General features: G+C 35.8%; 1 protein-coding gene across 1 annotated transcript in view; it reads right to left on the reverse strand.

The window, feature by feature from the left end:
* CPED1 (cadherin like and PC-esterase domain containing 1) overlaps positions 1-14,036 on the reverse strand; it is a 251,847-nt gene that overhangs the window by 110,757 nt on the left and 127,054 nt on the right. The window contains exons 14-15 of the mRNA XM_006910573.2: positions 7,333-7,519; positions 6,150-6,318 (exon numbers count right to left, since the gene is read on the reverse strand). Of these exons, the coding sequence (XP_006910635.1) occupies positions 6,150-6,318; positions 7,333-7,519 (356 nt within the window). The remainder of the gene's footprint in view (positions 1-6,149; positions 6,319-7,332; positions 7,520-14,036) is intronic.

Raw genomic sequence — 14,036 nt, forward strand, 5'->3', positions numbered from 1 at the left:
CTTCTCTATACACCTGCTGATAAACCCTAGAGGCACTTCTGGACTTAAAAAAGTTTTTATGCTGCTGCTGAGGATGATAATTTAATATTGACTGAGCACTTAATCATGCACCAGGCTTGTGCTAAAACTTTGCATTTATGATCTAACTGAATCCTCAGTACAATTTAGTACCTATTATAACATAGGTACTATTACCAGTTCTATTCTTAGAAAAAGGGAAACCAAGGCTTTAGGGAGCTTAAATGCCTTGCAAGAGGACACAACGACCAGTTGGGCCAGCTGGGCCAGTTAGAAGCAGAGTTGGGACTGCGGCTCAGGCTTCCGACAGCAGTTATGGGCATGAGCGTGAGAGTCAGTCCATGGCTTTTAACTACTAGGTTAGAAAAATGGCCTGAGCTACTTCATTAAGATGCAAAATTTGCTCTGATAAAATAATTTCCACAGAGAAAACAGACTCTTATCCTCTTTATAGAGCAAAAGCAAATTCTGTCTTTTGCAATGCACATTTCTCTACAACACAGACTCTACTGTTGAAAAATTAAATTACATTCCTCCGGTATATTGAGAGAACCAAGGTAACTGTAAACCACTAAAATGAGTATCTAATCAATATTACAACTTTGGAAATGAACAAAGTTTTTTATTAAGCAATTATTGATACATGCTTTTTTGTTCTTTTATTATGGGTATTTGCTAAGACATTAGGTAACTATCACTTGAGTTGTTTGATAATAGTCTTCTGTGGTGTTGGAAAGATATAAAAAATAAATGGGGAAATTGTAAAGCTTTTCCAAATGCCATAACTGGAATCCTTTACACATCATTTAATAACTCAGCATCTAGATTGCTCATTAATTTTTTTTAAAGAAAGCAGCAAATTCCAGTTTTAAATGTGTAGCTAAATGATGGACAAGACTTTTTTCAAATGATATTTTCTCTTTCCTTGGTATTTTCCTTTTATTAATAGCAATTTATTTTAAAATGAAAGCTGTTTATAGCAAATGGATCCATGAAACATAGTCTCCCATGCTTCTGTTATACGACCTTTCTGTAGATTTTATTTATGGCTTCATTCTGGCAAAACACTTTGAGGGCAAAATGTATATGAGACCATAGATCATCTATGGAAATCAGCTTCTATGGATGATATATTTTTGTCCACGTAAAAAGTTTTGATTTGGAAAGAGATATTAAAAGAAATATTTCCCCATATGTATTTTAATTTCCTTAGAACATAAATATATTTTATTAATTCATAAGCATGACATATTCTAGGCATAATAACAGTTTACTACTTCCTAAATCTTTCTTCCTAAGAGCAAGATATTATGCTACTTACGGGTAAATCAAAATGAAATAACAGTCTATGTATGTTCTATGACTTTTTAACATTTCATTAAGAATCATGTTTTCTGTAATTGAATGCATGTTTCTGATTATAATAATTACATTAGAAAATATGGCAAAGTAATAAGTAGAATAAAGAGCATTAGAGTAGTGTCACTAACTACAGAAATTATGAAAAATGGAAGGGTGAAGAAAGAATAATCCCTCAACATTTAACATTGAAGGATTACATCTAAATAATTCACACTTCTAATAAGCCCACTAGAGATTTCCTAGATTTTCTAATAGGAAGCAGAAAAATAGGACCTCTCATTGGTCTCTGTCAATGGTTCTCAACTGGGGTTGATTTTGCTCACCGGGGGACGTTTGGCAATATCTGGACACATTCTGGGTTGTCATCACTTGGAGAAGGGCATACCACTGGAACCTAGCAGACAAAGGCCAAGGATGCTGCCAAACATCTTATAATGCACAGCATAGCTCCCCCAAACAAAGAATTTTCCAGTCCCACTATCAACAGTGCTAAGGTTGAGAAACCCTAGGGTTCAAATCTGGTTGTTATATATCAGTTACATAAATTAGCCCTTTCTCTCTCACTGGTAATAACTAAATTAAGAGTTTCTTCTGTAGCAATATAATTAGAAACGAACACTAAACTCAAACAGTTAATTATGGCTAAGTAAGTACTTAACGATGTTTGAACATATAAATAATTTAAAATGTCTAGTAACAAATTATGTTGTTATTCACCAAAAGTCATAGTAATTGATTTTTTAATTGACTGGTGTGTCTTATATTGGCTTTCTCTTTAGTGTTAGTCTTTTGGTGAAAGGGTGAAATGAATAGTTGATGTTCAGAAGGTGAGAGAATGGGAGAAGGAGAAATTAGGAGGCTTGATTAACCACAAATGAGATTCTTCTTTTTTGGTTATTTGAAGGTAGATTGTTTTTAATGTTTATTTAAAATTTAATAATGGAGTTTATTAGGCCAAAACCTAATTTGAAATGTGAGGAGGAATTGTAATTTTTCCTTTAACCAACAAATAAAATGTAATTAAAATTTAATTCATTTACATTTCAAGTATAGGCTTTGGAGATTCAGATAGAAAAGCCCTATCATTTAACCTGTAATAGTTCGATGCTACACTTCAGCGTTAAGAATATAATGAAGGAAGGCACTATGTTGACAGAAAAGAAAAAGAACAATTCAGAAGACCAAAAGTTTCTAAGTCTCCTAATGTTTATCTGTTTAGCTATTAACTTCATTTGGAAATTCTCAAATACCTGAAAAGTGATCGGTATTTGCGTTCCCTCACTCCTTGTCTTCTAAACTTCATCATGGCATTAACTTGCAGTGAAACCTAAAAAGTCTAATGAAATTAAGCATAAAAGAGAAATAAGGGAAGGGTCTCTGGATTCGAATTTTAACTGGAGCTTCTAGCGAGAGATCCTCTGCTGCTAACTCTTCTTGGTTCCTAGCTATGGGTCTAAAGTTATCTACATCGCTCATTCATTTGACAGTTTCTAAAAGGAAGGCTAAAAAATACCAGTGCTTATTAGACACTTTTCCATGTTATAACATAGTATTGCTATGGGGCCACACATAAACTTTAAATTAAGACCTGGAAACCATTCTTATAAATGACCGCAATACTTTTCTTCAGTCATCTTGAATGTGGACAGGAGGATTGCTGAGTCTAATACTGCCAAAATGTCCAAAATGACCAAACTCTACCCAGGCACATATGAAAGAAAATTGCCCGACATCCTCACCAACACTTGGCATTATCAATTCTTTTAATCTTGTCTATTGTGGTGGGTGGGTAGCAGTATCTCATTACAGTTTTGATTTGCATTTCTCTGATGACTAATGGGTTTGGCATCTTTTTAGAAGCTTTTCGGCCTTAAGGTTATCTTCTATAAATGACCGAAATACTTTTCTTCGGTCATCTGTAGAAAACATCCCCCGCAAAAAATTCCTAATACTTTTCTTCATATTCTCATAACAAATGTCTAATAGTTAATTACATTTTTATATATTTATATACCAACTGCTTACATATGTAACCATCACCCAAAAATTTCGCTCATGCTCAGGGTACTCACACCTAAGTAACCACTATTCTGATTTCTATCACCATAGATTAGTTTTGCCTGTTCTTAAACTTCATATAAATGTAATACAGGATGTCTTTTATGTCTGGCTTCTTTCTGTCGACATAACGTTTTAGAGATTCATCCATGTTGATATGTATCCATATTTAATTTATTTTAAAATATCTCAACAATATTATGTTAAATTTATCTTTTCTCTCATTGAATTATTTATAGCTTTTAGCTATTCTAAAGACAACGGCTACGAAGATTTCTTGGGCTTAAATGAATTGGGCTGTTAAGCCATGAAAAGATATGAATAAACCTTAAAAGCACATTACTAAGTGCAAGAAGCCCATCTGAGAAGGCTACATACTGTATGATTCCAAATATATGACATTCTGGAAAAGGTAAAACTATGTAGTGATTGCCAGAGATTGGTGGGAAGTGGGAGGAATGCATAGGCAGAGCACAGAGGACTTTTAGGGCAGTGAGAATACGCTGTATGATTTTATAATAATGGATACATGTCATTATACATTTGTTCAAACTCATAGAGTGTATAACACCAGCAGTAACCCCTAAAGTAAACTGTGGCCTTTGGGTGATTATGATGTGTCAGTGTAGGTTCATCCTTGGTAAAAACTGTATCACTCTGGTAATGCTGATAATGGGGAAGGAGGCCACGCATGTTGGGAGCAGGGAGTAGACAGCAAGTCACTGTACCTTCTCCTCGATTTTGTGAACCTAAAACTGCTCCAAAAAATAAATTATCTTAAAAGTTAATAAAAAGTTCTTGGCTATGTCTTTTGATGGACATATGACTTCATTTATCTTGAATGTAGACAGGAGGATAGCTGAGACTAATACTGCCAAAATGTCCAAAATGACCAAACTCTACCCAGGCACATATGAAAGAAAATTGCCCGACATCCTCACCAACACTTGGCATTATCAATTCTTTTAATCTTGTCTATTGTGGTGGGTGGGTAGCAGTATCTCATTACAGTTTTGATTTGCATTTCCCTGATGACTAATGGGTTTGAGCATCTTTTTAGAAGCTTTTCAGCCTTAAGGTTATCTTCTTCTTGCGAAGTAAGTACCTTTCAGTCTCAGCTTCTGACAACTTGTCTTGACCTTCTTCCTCCCCTAGATTATGGGGAGCTGAAAACACTAAAAATATATCAGATGTCACCATCAGACCAAAGGGTTACCCCGTGGTCTGTCTCCATTGTCACCTCTTGCCCCTACTCCATCCACCTAAGGATTCTGAGTTTGTGTGAAGGGGCTTCTTCCCAGTTGTCTTCTCCAGGGTCATTCTACCTGACAGCACAACAGGCCAGTACCACTTTCTAGAGGATGATGGCATCTGCTTTCCTAGTTTACTTCTTTGGGCTCAAAAGGGTTACTGCCCAAGTAAAGCAAACTGAAAAGTAGACGACAGAAAGGAACATATTTTTAAGTTTTCTCCATAGTCTAGCCCAGTGTTTCCTCAACTGTGTTTCACAGAAGGATATTTAATATCTATTCCATAAAAAGAATGTCAAATAAGCTGGGAAATGCCGCATACTACGTACCTCCTTTCAAAAGCCTGCCATTTAAATTAGTGTATGAAAGGTTCAGAGAAGTTTAACCCATTGCTTCATAAACTTATTTGACCATGGAACTCTACTCTTTTCCACTTTTTTTTAAAGCACACCTATTATTACCTTTCAGAATAATGGTTCTGTCCTGCTTTAGACCAATCTGAAATTCCCTTTGAAATCTCAGTGATGGATACCCTTACGAAGTAATATTAAACTCTGGGGAGCAGATGAAATTGTGGTGGTCATGGGTAGAGAGGGAGAGAATACTCCCTCCGGCCACTACATTTAAGAAATCATGATATATCCACACCAGCCACTGAGTTCCGGTTGGCCATTACTCTCTTACTAACCCAGTAGCATGTAAATCCTCATTACATGATGTATTTGCAATTATACTTTCTGAGTGGATTAGCGTATATAATAATAGCACCAATTACTACTTCCCTGGAATCACCTGTAGTGAGGGCCTATGATGTGAAGGAATGTAGAAGGTTGTACATAGAATCCTGGAAAACGAAAGAAAAAAAAACAGAGAGAACCAACAAACAAGACACTGTGGGTAATGTTCAACTGCCTCCAAAATCAATGGAGATACAAAATGGCATGTGTTGCTTTCAAGAGAAACTACAGCCTTTAGGAATAATCAAAGTGTGAGAAGTGAATTCAAAATATATCTACCCAAGAAAATTTAATTTCATTCATTGGGTATCCCTTCTGTAAAATAGTTCCATAAATTTTCCTTTCATTAAAATAAAGTCCACTGAATCTAGTTTAAAATTTCAAAAGTAGATCCAGGGACAAATCCAAGAAACACAGCCTAATTTAAAAGGGAAATATAAAACCAATTTCATAACTAAGTGTGAGTACTCAGACATTTTTTCAATATTAACCACAATAAATCCACTGAACACAATAAATTCAGAAAGGAGCTACCCCACTAAAAAGAAAACCATTCATAACAGGGTATCTTCAATACCTCCTGGGACTCTTGCTCTTTTGAAATGAGACCACGGTTTGGATTTAAAAGCATACATGCTTTTCCTAACAACTTTCACTTGGCATTTATCACCTGGGTTAACATCATTCCCTATTCAATCCAAATATAAATGTAAAATTCACTTACCTGCACAAAACCGCATGCTGTAAAATCTTCAAACAAGGGCAGACTTGGACGGTCTTCTCGATAGATGGTGAGTTTGTATGTGATCACAGTCTCATCCTGGGCTAGAGATTCATCCACCACAATCACTGAGATCTTGTTTGTCCCTAAGCCCAGAGGGTAGTTGGCAAAGCTGGGGAAAGTAACATCTATTCAGCACAAGTGAAGTCATACATTAAATGCCTACAATTTGCATAAGGTCTGTACAATTTCATAAGAAACCTAAAATGTGAAAATATTTTAACTTTGGTTTCACAGTACTTTGGTGTGCTGAGTTATCTTACAGAGCAAGTCATGTTCCCTATGAACTATAGGGAAGGGAACTAATATTTCTTAACCATCTGTCAGTGTCATACATTTTATCATTTAATACTCACAATTCTATACATAACTACGATGGTCTCCATTTTAAATATGGAGACCATGACACAGAACTGGGAAACAAAAGCCCAAAGTCACACGATAGAGTCAGGGTGGAGACCCAGATTCATCTGACATAAGTACTATTTTCTTTCTGCTAGACTCTCTTGACTCCTAGCAGTGACAAGAGCCTTTCTTTGCCTATAGCATGGGGACACAAATATCTGCCTAACTATGGACATGGATGTAATAAGTTTCTATCTTCTGTTCAAAATTCCAAATAAAAGAGTTGGTGATTCTCAAAAGAGTTGATAGAAAAAAATCTCAGTGAGACTAAGAAAGTTAGTGTTACATGTTCACAAATTGTCAACAACATGTTTATTAAGTAATCAATCCCTGAATAATCAAATTTGAGCAATTCGTTTGGGTAGAAGGAAGCTACCATTCAGAAGGATTAACTCTTCAGCAATTTAAAAACATGAAGACAACAATAAACAAACTTTTCCCCTAAAGAGTCCTCTTTGATATTTCATAGCAAAAGATCCACTCTTGTTACAACATTGTTACTAAGATTCGATACACTGATTCCTAACAGGTGGGTTGAGAACTCAGAGCCCGGATGTGCTCTTTTTAACCATATGACACCTAAAAAGTGGAAGACTTCACACTGATGGCAATCTCTCCAGGTGGTCCTGTGCTTTGACTTTTCTGAACCACCTTCAAAAGTTGCTTCAAATGTTTGTTTCCCACTATGACGTCTACTCTCAGCCCAGCAGAGTCCCCATACCTTGGCCCTGCCCGTTCATGCAGGGACACCTTGCATTGACACTTAGAAGTCTCTGCTCCAATTGTCACTGTTACCACATCAAATGGGACTTCAGAGTAATAATCTTTGATCTTCGGATTAAATTCAGGCTTCAGTTCCAAATGCGGATGCGTGAAGATCTGCTTGATGTAACATTGTATGTCTTTATCTGTTATTTAAAAAAATGACAAAGAAAAGACAACTGGTCAGAGTTGATCTGTGGCTTCAGTTGGATTTTCTACTTGTCAAATTTGTAGAATTTGCCTCGCATAACAGCTGTTAACTTTACTTTGTGTTATACAGATCCTATTTTTTTTGCTCAACTCTTAAAAGTTTAAAGGCACAGAAGGTGGGAAAATGTCTCTCTAGTGGATTGATAACATTTCATGGCATTTACTGCATATACCAAGCGACTGTGCAACAGGGGCAATGACTCTGTGGGGTGATGATAGAAATGTATCAAGAGAAAATGAGGAAAATTTCTTAATGGGGAATGTCATCAAACTGCCACTGGATTGATATAGTATCTTATGGGCAGTAGGGTGGAGCAAAGAATGTGAACTCCAATATTACACCAGTCAGATACAAAAACTCCAACAGGTAATCCTGATTACCCCTCCTTATACCAGCTACTTCAACCTAAGAAAATACACTAAAGTATAGGGAGGAAATGCTATATTCTGTTCAACCTTGTTACAGAACTTATTATATTACTTCATACCATTGATTCAGACACTTTTAAGAATATTTCTATTTGGTATACCAAATTTTACAAAAATTCTTGATAAAAAAAAAATAGCTGTAAAGGCACTTTTACCAGTCATTGCTAAATTATATTGTGTTCACATTTGAAATAAACAAATTACTCAAAAGAAGCTTGGCAAATGTTTTTCAAATAAATACTAACAAGTATTTTGTTCCATAAACACTTTTCAATAGACACCAAAGTTCCAGTAAAGATAAACAGAGCAAATTCTATAGAAACTGGTAAAATAAAAGTGTCCTTGAATTGCCTTTAAATAAAAGTGTTCATATAAAATGCATAGAAGAAAATATAGGAATGAAACTCAAGGACCTTGAACTTAAAGAGGATTTTATGAATTTGACCTCAAAGGCAAGGGAAGTAAAAGCAAAAATAAATGGATGGGACTACACTAAACTAAAAAGCTTCTGCTCAGCAAAAGAAACCGACAACAAGGTAAAGAGACAACCATCTGAATGGGAAAATATATTTGCAAGCAATGCCTCCAATAAGGGCCTGATATCTAAAATACACAAAGAACTCATATGACTCAATAACAACAAAAAAAACAAGCGATCCAATCAAAAAATGGGCAGAGGACCTGAACAGACACTTCTCCCTAGAAGACATACAAAAGGCCAACAAATATATGAAAAGATGCTCAACATTGCTAGCTACTAGGGAAATGCAAATCAAAACCACAATGAGATATCATCTCACACCTGTTAGAATAGCCATAATCAATAGGACAAGTAATAACAAATGTTGGAGAGGATGTGGAGAAAATGGAACCCTCACATACTGCTGGTGGGATTGCAAATTGGTACAGCCGCTATGGAAAGCGGTATGGAGGTTCCTCAAAAAACTAGAATTGGCCTACCATATGATCCAGCAATCCCTCTACTGAGTATTTACTTCCAACGACTTGAAAACCCATATCCACAAAGATATTTTCATAGCGATGCTCATAGCAGCATTATTCACAGTGGCCAGGACATGGAAGCAACTGAAGTGTCCTATGATAGATAATTGGCTAAAGAAGATGTAGTACATATATACAATGGAATATTATTCAGCCATAAGAAGAGATGAAATACTGCCATTTGTGACAACCTGGATGGATCTCGAGATAATCATGCTAAGTGAAATAAGCCAGACAGAAAAAGTTAAAAATCCCGTGATATCACTTATACGTGGGATGTAAACTTAAAAGCAACAAATGAACAGGACAAACAAACAGAAACTCATGGTCATGGACAATAGACTAGTGGTTACCAGAGGGTATGAGGGAGGAGGGAGGAGAAGGTAGATGGGGTAAAGGGGGTCAAATATGTGGTGACAGAAAGAACTCTAACTATGAGAGGTGAACACAGTGTAAACATATATATGCCTTACTGTTAAAGCGTACAGCTGAAATTTATTGGATTTCGTTAATCAATGTCACCATAATAAATAAATAAATAATAAATAAAATGTTCAGTGATGTTTAACAATGTAGCAACAAAAAAGATAACAAAATTTGCTGCGGAAAGATATACTACTACACCTAGAGAAAGTAGATTATTCTGTTAACTGTCGTCTCCTCTATTTTTATACAGTGATTGAAATGAATTTCCTAAAATCAAATCTGATGATTTCTCTTCAATTTCTTAATGGTTTCTCATCACCTCCAGAAACCAGTCCAAGTCCTTAATAAAGCAGACAAGGCATTTCACAATCTTGCTTATCTTCCTGTCCAACTGCGTCTCCCACTATGTTCTGGAATTTGTGCTTCAATGGTACCAAGTTTTATTTCTTTGATGGGCATGGAGATGTGCCACCAAATTCATGGCAATGGGTATCACTAATCTTATGAATATTTTATTTTATTTCTGGAAACTAGGTCTCAGTATAACTCCCAATAAAATTTTTAAAATCTATATATTTCTTACACACATTCTATGGTTTTCTCAGCCAGTGGAAGAAAACAAATCTCAGGTATAAATTAGGAACAATAATAATACAATAGATATATTCATTGTAGGAAAAACTCTTGATAAAAAAATAAAAGCTTGTCAGTTTGATTGAATAAGTCAGTGAATTGATTAAACTCCCTGTTTGATTAATTTTACTTGTTACCAAAGATTTTATCTGACTGATAGATGTAGTTAGACTGCCTCTATAATTTCAATGGTCATACCAGCTCCTAAAATTTTTATAGTAAATAAGAAAAAAAAATGAAAGAATGAGGGTGAGATTGTGTTACTAGATTTCATCTTCCAAAGGACAATAGCTTTTTATTCTAATTCAATCACTTATAAATAATGCATTAATTTTTTTCGTCAAAGATTTTTTCTGGCATAGTCTTTGTTTGAGGCACTGAGATAAGTGCAGTAAAAATAGGTTATTGTCGATCATGATTGCTGATTGAAGTGGAGACTCTGAACCCAACATAAACTTTAAACACGCTGAAGTTCAGGATTATGAAAGGGGCTTTCGAGAAAACCATTTCCTAGGCAGAGAGGGAATTTAAGTACTTGCGCTACACTTTTATGCTCAGAACCAGTTAAATAAATAACAAAATGGAAGTTTTTTAAAAATAGTAATCATAGAAGCTGTACTTCATCTTAATAATATATATTTTTATAAATCAATCATTGGGAGTTAATTTCCCTGTAGTTCACACTTTCACTTAACAGTGAAAGTTTCCTGTGGCCCTCTCTCATTGCAACACTCAAACTCAACCCTACGTGAGATGAAATGAGTAATCTTACTTTTAAGTAAGCTTTTAGCAAGATTTCAGTGCTTGTTTTTGGTTTCATTGGAAACTCCACCTCTGGCTTAAGTGCTGCATCCTAGGACCCCTGCTTGAAAGCCGATTTAGTCCTGACGTCATCTTCAACTGAATCATCAGTGTCACTGCCTACAAACACCTGTGTTTCCTTGGCATCCTTCCAAACCCAGTCTCAACTTGTCTCTTGCCAGCTTACCTTTGGCCTACGGAGAACCCAGGAGGCACTGTGGTACTGACAGTACCTTATTTGGCAAATATATAAGGAAAAACCGTTTAAAAATGTGGTTGCTATTAATGTATTTCTTTTAATCTCAGAATTTTATTGCCCTCTTCAGTTATGAGCATAACTCATATTAAATACGAGAACAGCCTAGACTCTAAAAGATAATCCCACTTGTTCTGAAGCATCATTAAATTATATTAAAAATCTTACACCCAGAAAGACTAGTTTTGAAAATGCAGGTTGGACTAGTTTTTATCACCATAAAAACATGAACAAGATTGAAGAACTTATCTAACATGTGAATATCTTCTACGTCGTGTTACCTAGAAACTTAAAAAAAAAAAATGAGATCATCTCATGTAGTCTCTTCATTTTATAAATGAGAAAAGAGAAGACCAAAGGGTGAAGTGGCTTTCCTGAGGCTGCATCAACCCAGAGCCTAACATACAGTAGACTCCTGACAAATGTTCATTCTAATCTGGCCCCTAGTTTTCCCACTAGACCTTTCCCACTACACACTAGACACCGGTCTCCTAAGACAATGAGTAGCATGTATCTTTAATTTTATTAAATTAGAAAACTTTTGTTTATGATAAATTAGACCTTTGTCCATAATATTTTTCAGCTTTAATGTTTTACCAGAACAGATTTTTTTTTATTTATGAAAGGCTAAATTTTCTAAGTGCATGTTTTAGCATCACTTATATGTTTTAAAGGGTTAAAAAAAAAAGTCAAAAAAACAAATCTGCTAAGTAGAACTCTTCTTTTTCTATTATATTATTATATGATATTAAGATAATTCATGAGCTTTGAGCAAAGAATCTGAAGACCCAGCTTTGTGACAGCTCAGGCATTTAATAGCCCTGTGATCTTGGAAAAGTCAGTTAGAGTTTCTAAAATGATATATTTGCAAGACTGCTGGAATAATGCTGAGCAGAAAGAGTAAAGAAAAGTATTCTTAAATTTTAAAAACTATGATACTTAAAATGTAATACAAGTTTTTTCTTGATTATACTTATGTAAAACATTCATGAATTTTAAGAAAATATATTGAAAATTAGCTTAGAAACTTTAAATTATTATAAAGAAAATTAGACTCAAGTATTACCTATTACATCAGCAATCTGGCAGAAAAGGAATCACTGTAGGTGGTGAGAGTCCTAAAAATCAATATACAAAGCAGAGGAGCCAAGCTTTCCCACCTGAGCAGCCTCCAAGGTAAAGCCTTTGCACCCCTTGGAAGTCACTGACCTTAAACAAGCACACAAGCAAAACATTTCAGGTTCAAAAATACAAAATTTCTCTGATGATTGGGATCTTGAGCATCTTTTCATATGTCTATTGGCCATCTATATTTCCTCTTTGGACAAATACCTATTCAAGTCTTCTGCTCATTTTTTAACTGGATTGTTTTTCTGTTTTTGAGTTGTATGAATTCTTTATCAATAAATCAAAAAACAACAAGTGTTGGTGAAGATGTGGAGAAAACGGAATCCTGGTACACTGTTGGTGAGATTGCCAAATGGTACAGCAACTACGGAAAAAAGTTTGGAGGTTCCTCAAAAAATTAAAAATACAACTTCCTTTTGATCCAGCAACTGCAATTCTGGTATTTATCCAAAGAAAACCAAAACACTAATTCATAAAGATCTATGCACCCCTATGTACACTGCAGTGCTACTAACAATAACCAAGATATGGAAGCAACTTAAGTGCCCATCAATAGACAATTGAATAAAGATGTTACAGTACATATTACTCATCCATAAAAAATGAAGTCTTACCATTAGCGACGACATGGATGAACCTAGAGGGTATTATACTGAGTGAAATAAGTCAAAGATAAATACCATGTGATTTCACTTATATGTGCAATCTAAGGAACAAAAAGAACAAACCCCCTCGACAAAGGGGAGGGGGTTTGGGAGAGCTGAGTGAAAAAGGTAAAGGTATGAAGAAGTACAAATTAATAGTTACAAAATAGTTACGAGGAACCAGTGCATAGCATGGGGAATATAGTCAATATTATTGTAATGGCTGTGTGTAGAGCCAGATGGGTGCTAATCAGGGGGATCACTTCATAAACCATGTAAGTGTTTAAGAATTGTACTGTATACCTGAAACTAATATAAAACTTAAAAAAATGATCAGAAGAAGATGAAGGGAGTCAAATACATGGTGACAGGAGACTAGACTTCAGGTGGTGAGAACACAATAAAGTATAAAGATGTGTTATAAAGATGTACACATGAAATTTATATAATGTTATTAACCAATGTTACCCCAATGAACTCAATTAAATTTTTTAAAATCAACAAATTTAAAGAGACACACACATACATATAATTAAAAATCTTATGCAAGGGGGAAAAAATGGCGTAGATAATAGAGGCTCTGTTCATACCTCTGGCAAGCAAATTAAAGTTGTGATGGAAATAAGGAACAGCACCAAGGAAAAATCGCCCGAGATCTTGATGAACAAGCCATACAACTAGAGAGAAATCCAAGAAATCACCCTGCAATGGCAAAAGGTAGGACAGGACGAGGACGCGGGGCTGCCCGGTCCTGAGTGGATGAGTGAGACCGAGGCTGCAACAGCAGCAGAAGCCTCTTAAAGGGGATGAGACCACAAGCAGGTTTTTGCAGTGATGGACCTGCTCGCTCTGAGCACCAATGCTGATTTGGCTGTGTGCAGGGGGCACCAGGGACTTACAGGAAGACATTGTCAGAGTGAAGGCCGAGGCAAGATTCACTGGGTACAGAAGTGCCTACAGTATCCATTGTTCCCTGTTGAGTCCTCCCTACTCCCAGTGCTCAAACACAGCGCCATCATAGCTGAGACATCATCAGACTGGATAACAGAGGTTGTTCCACCCAGAGGATTCCTTGAAACCCTGCCTCCCCCAACTCGTGGCCCCACCCAAGCCACATCCAAGTATATCCTCAGC

The sequence above is a fragment of the Pteropus alecto genome, unplaced genomic scaffold, assembly GCF_000325575.1.
Source record: "Pteropus alecto unplaced genomic scaffold, ASM32557v1 scaffold22, whole genome shotgun sequence".
NCBI lineage: Eukaryota > Metazoa > Chordata > Mammalia > Chiroptera > Pteropodidae > Pteropus > Pteropus alecto.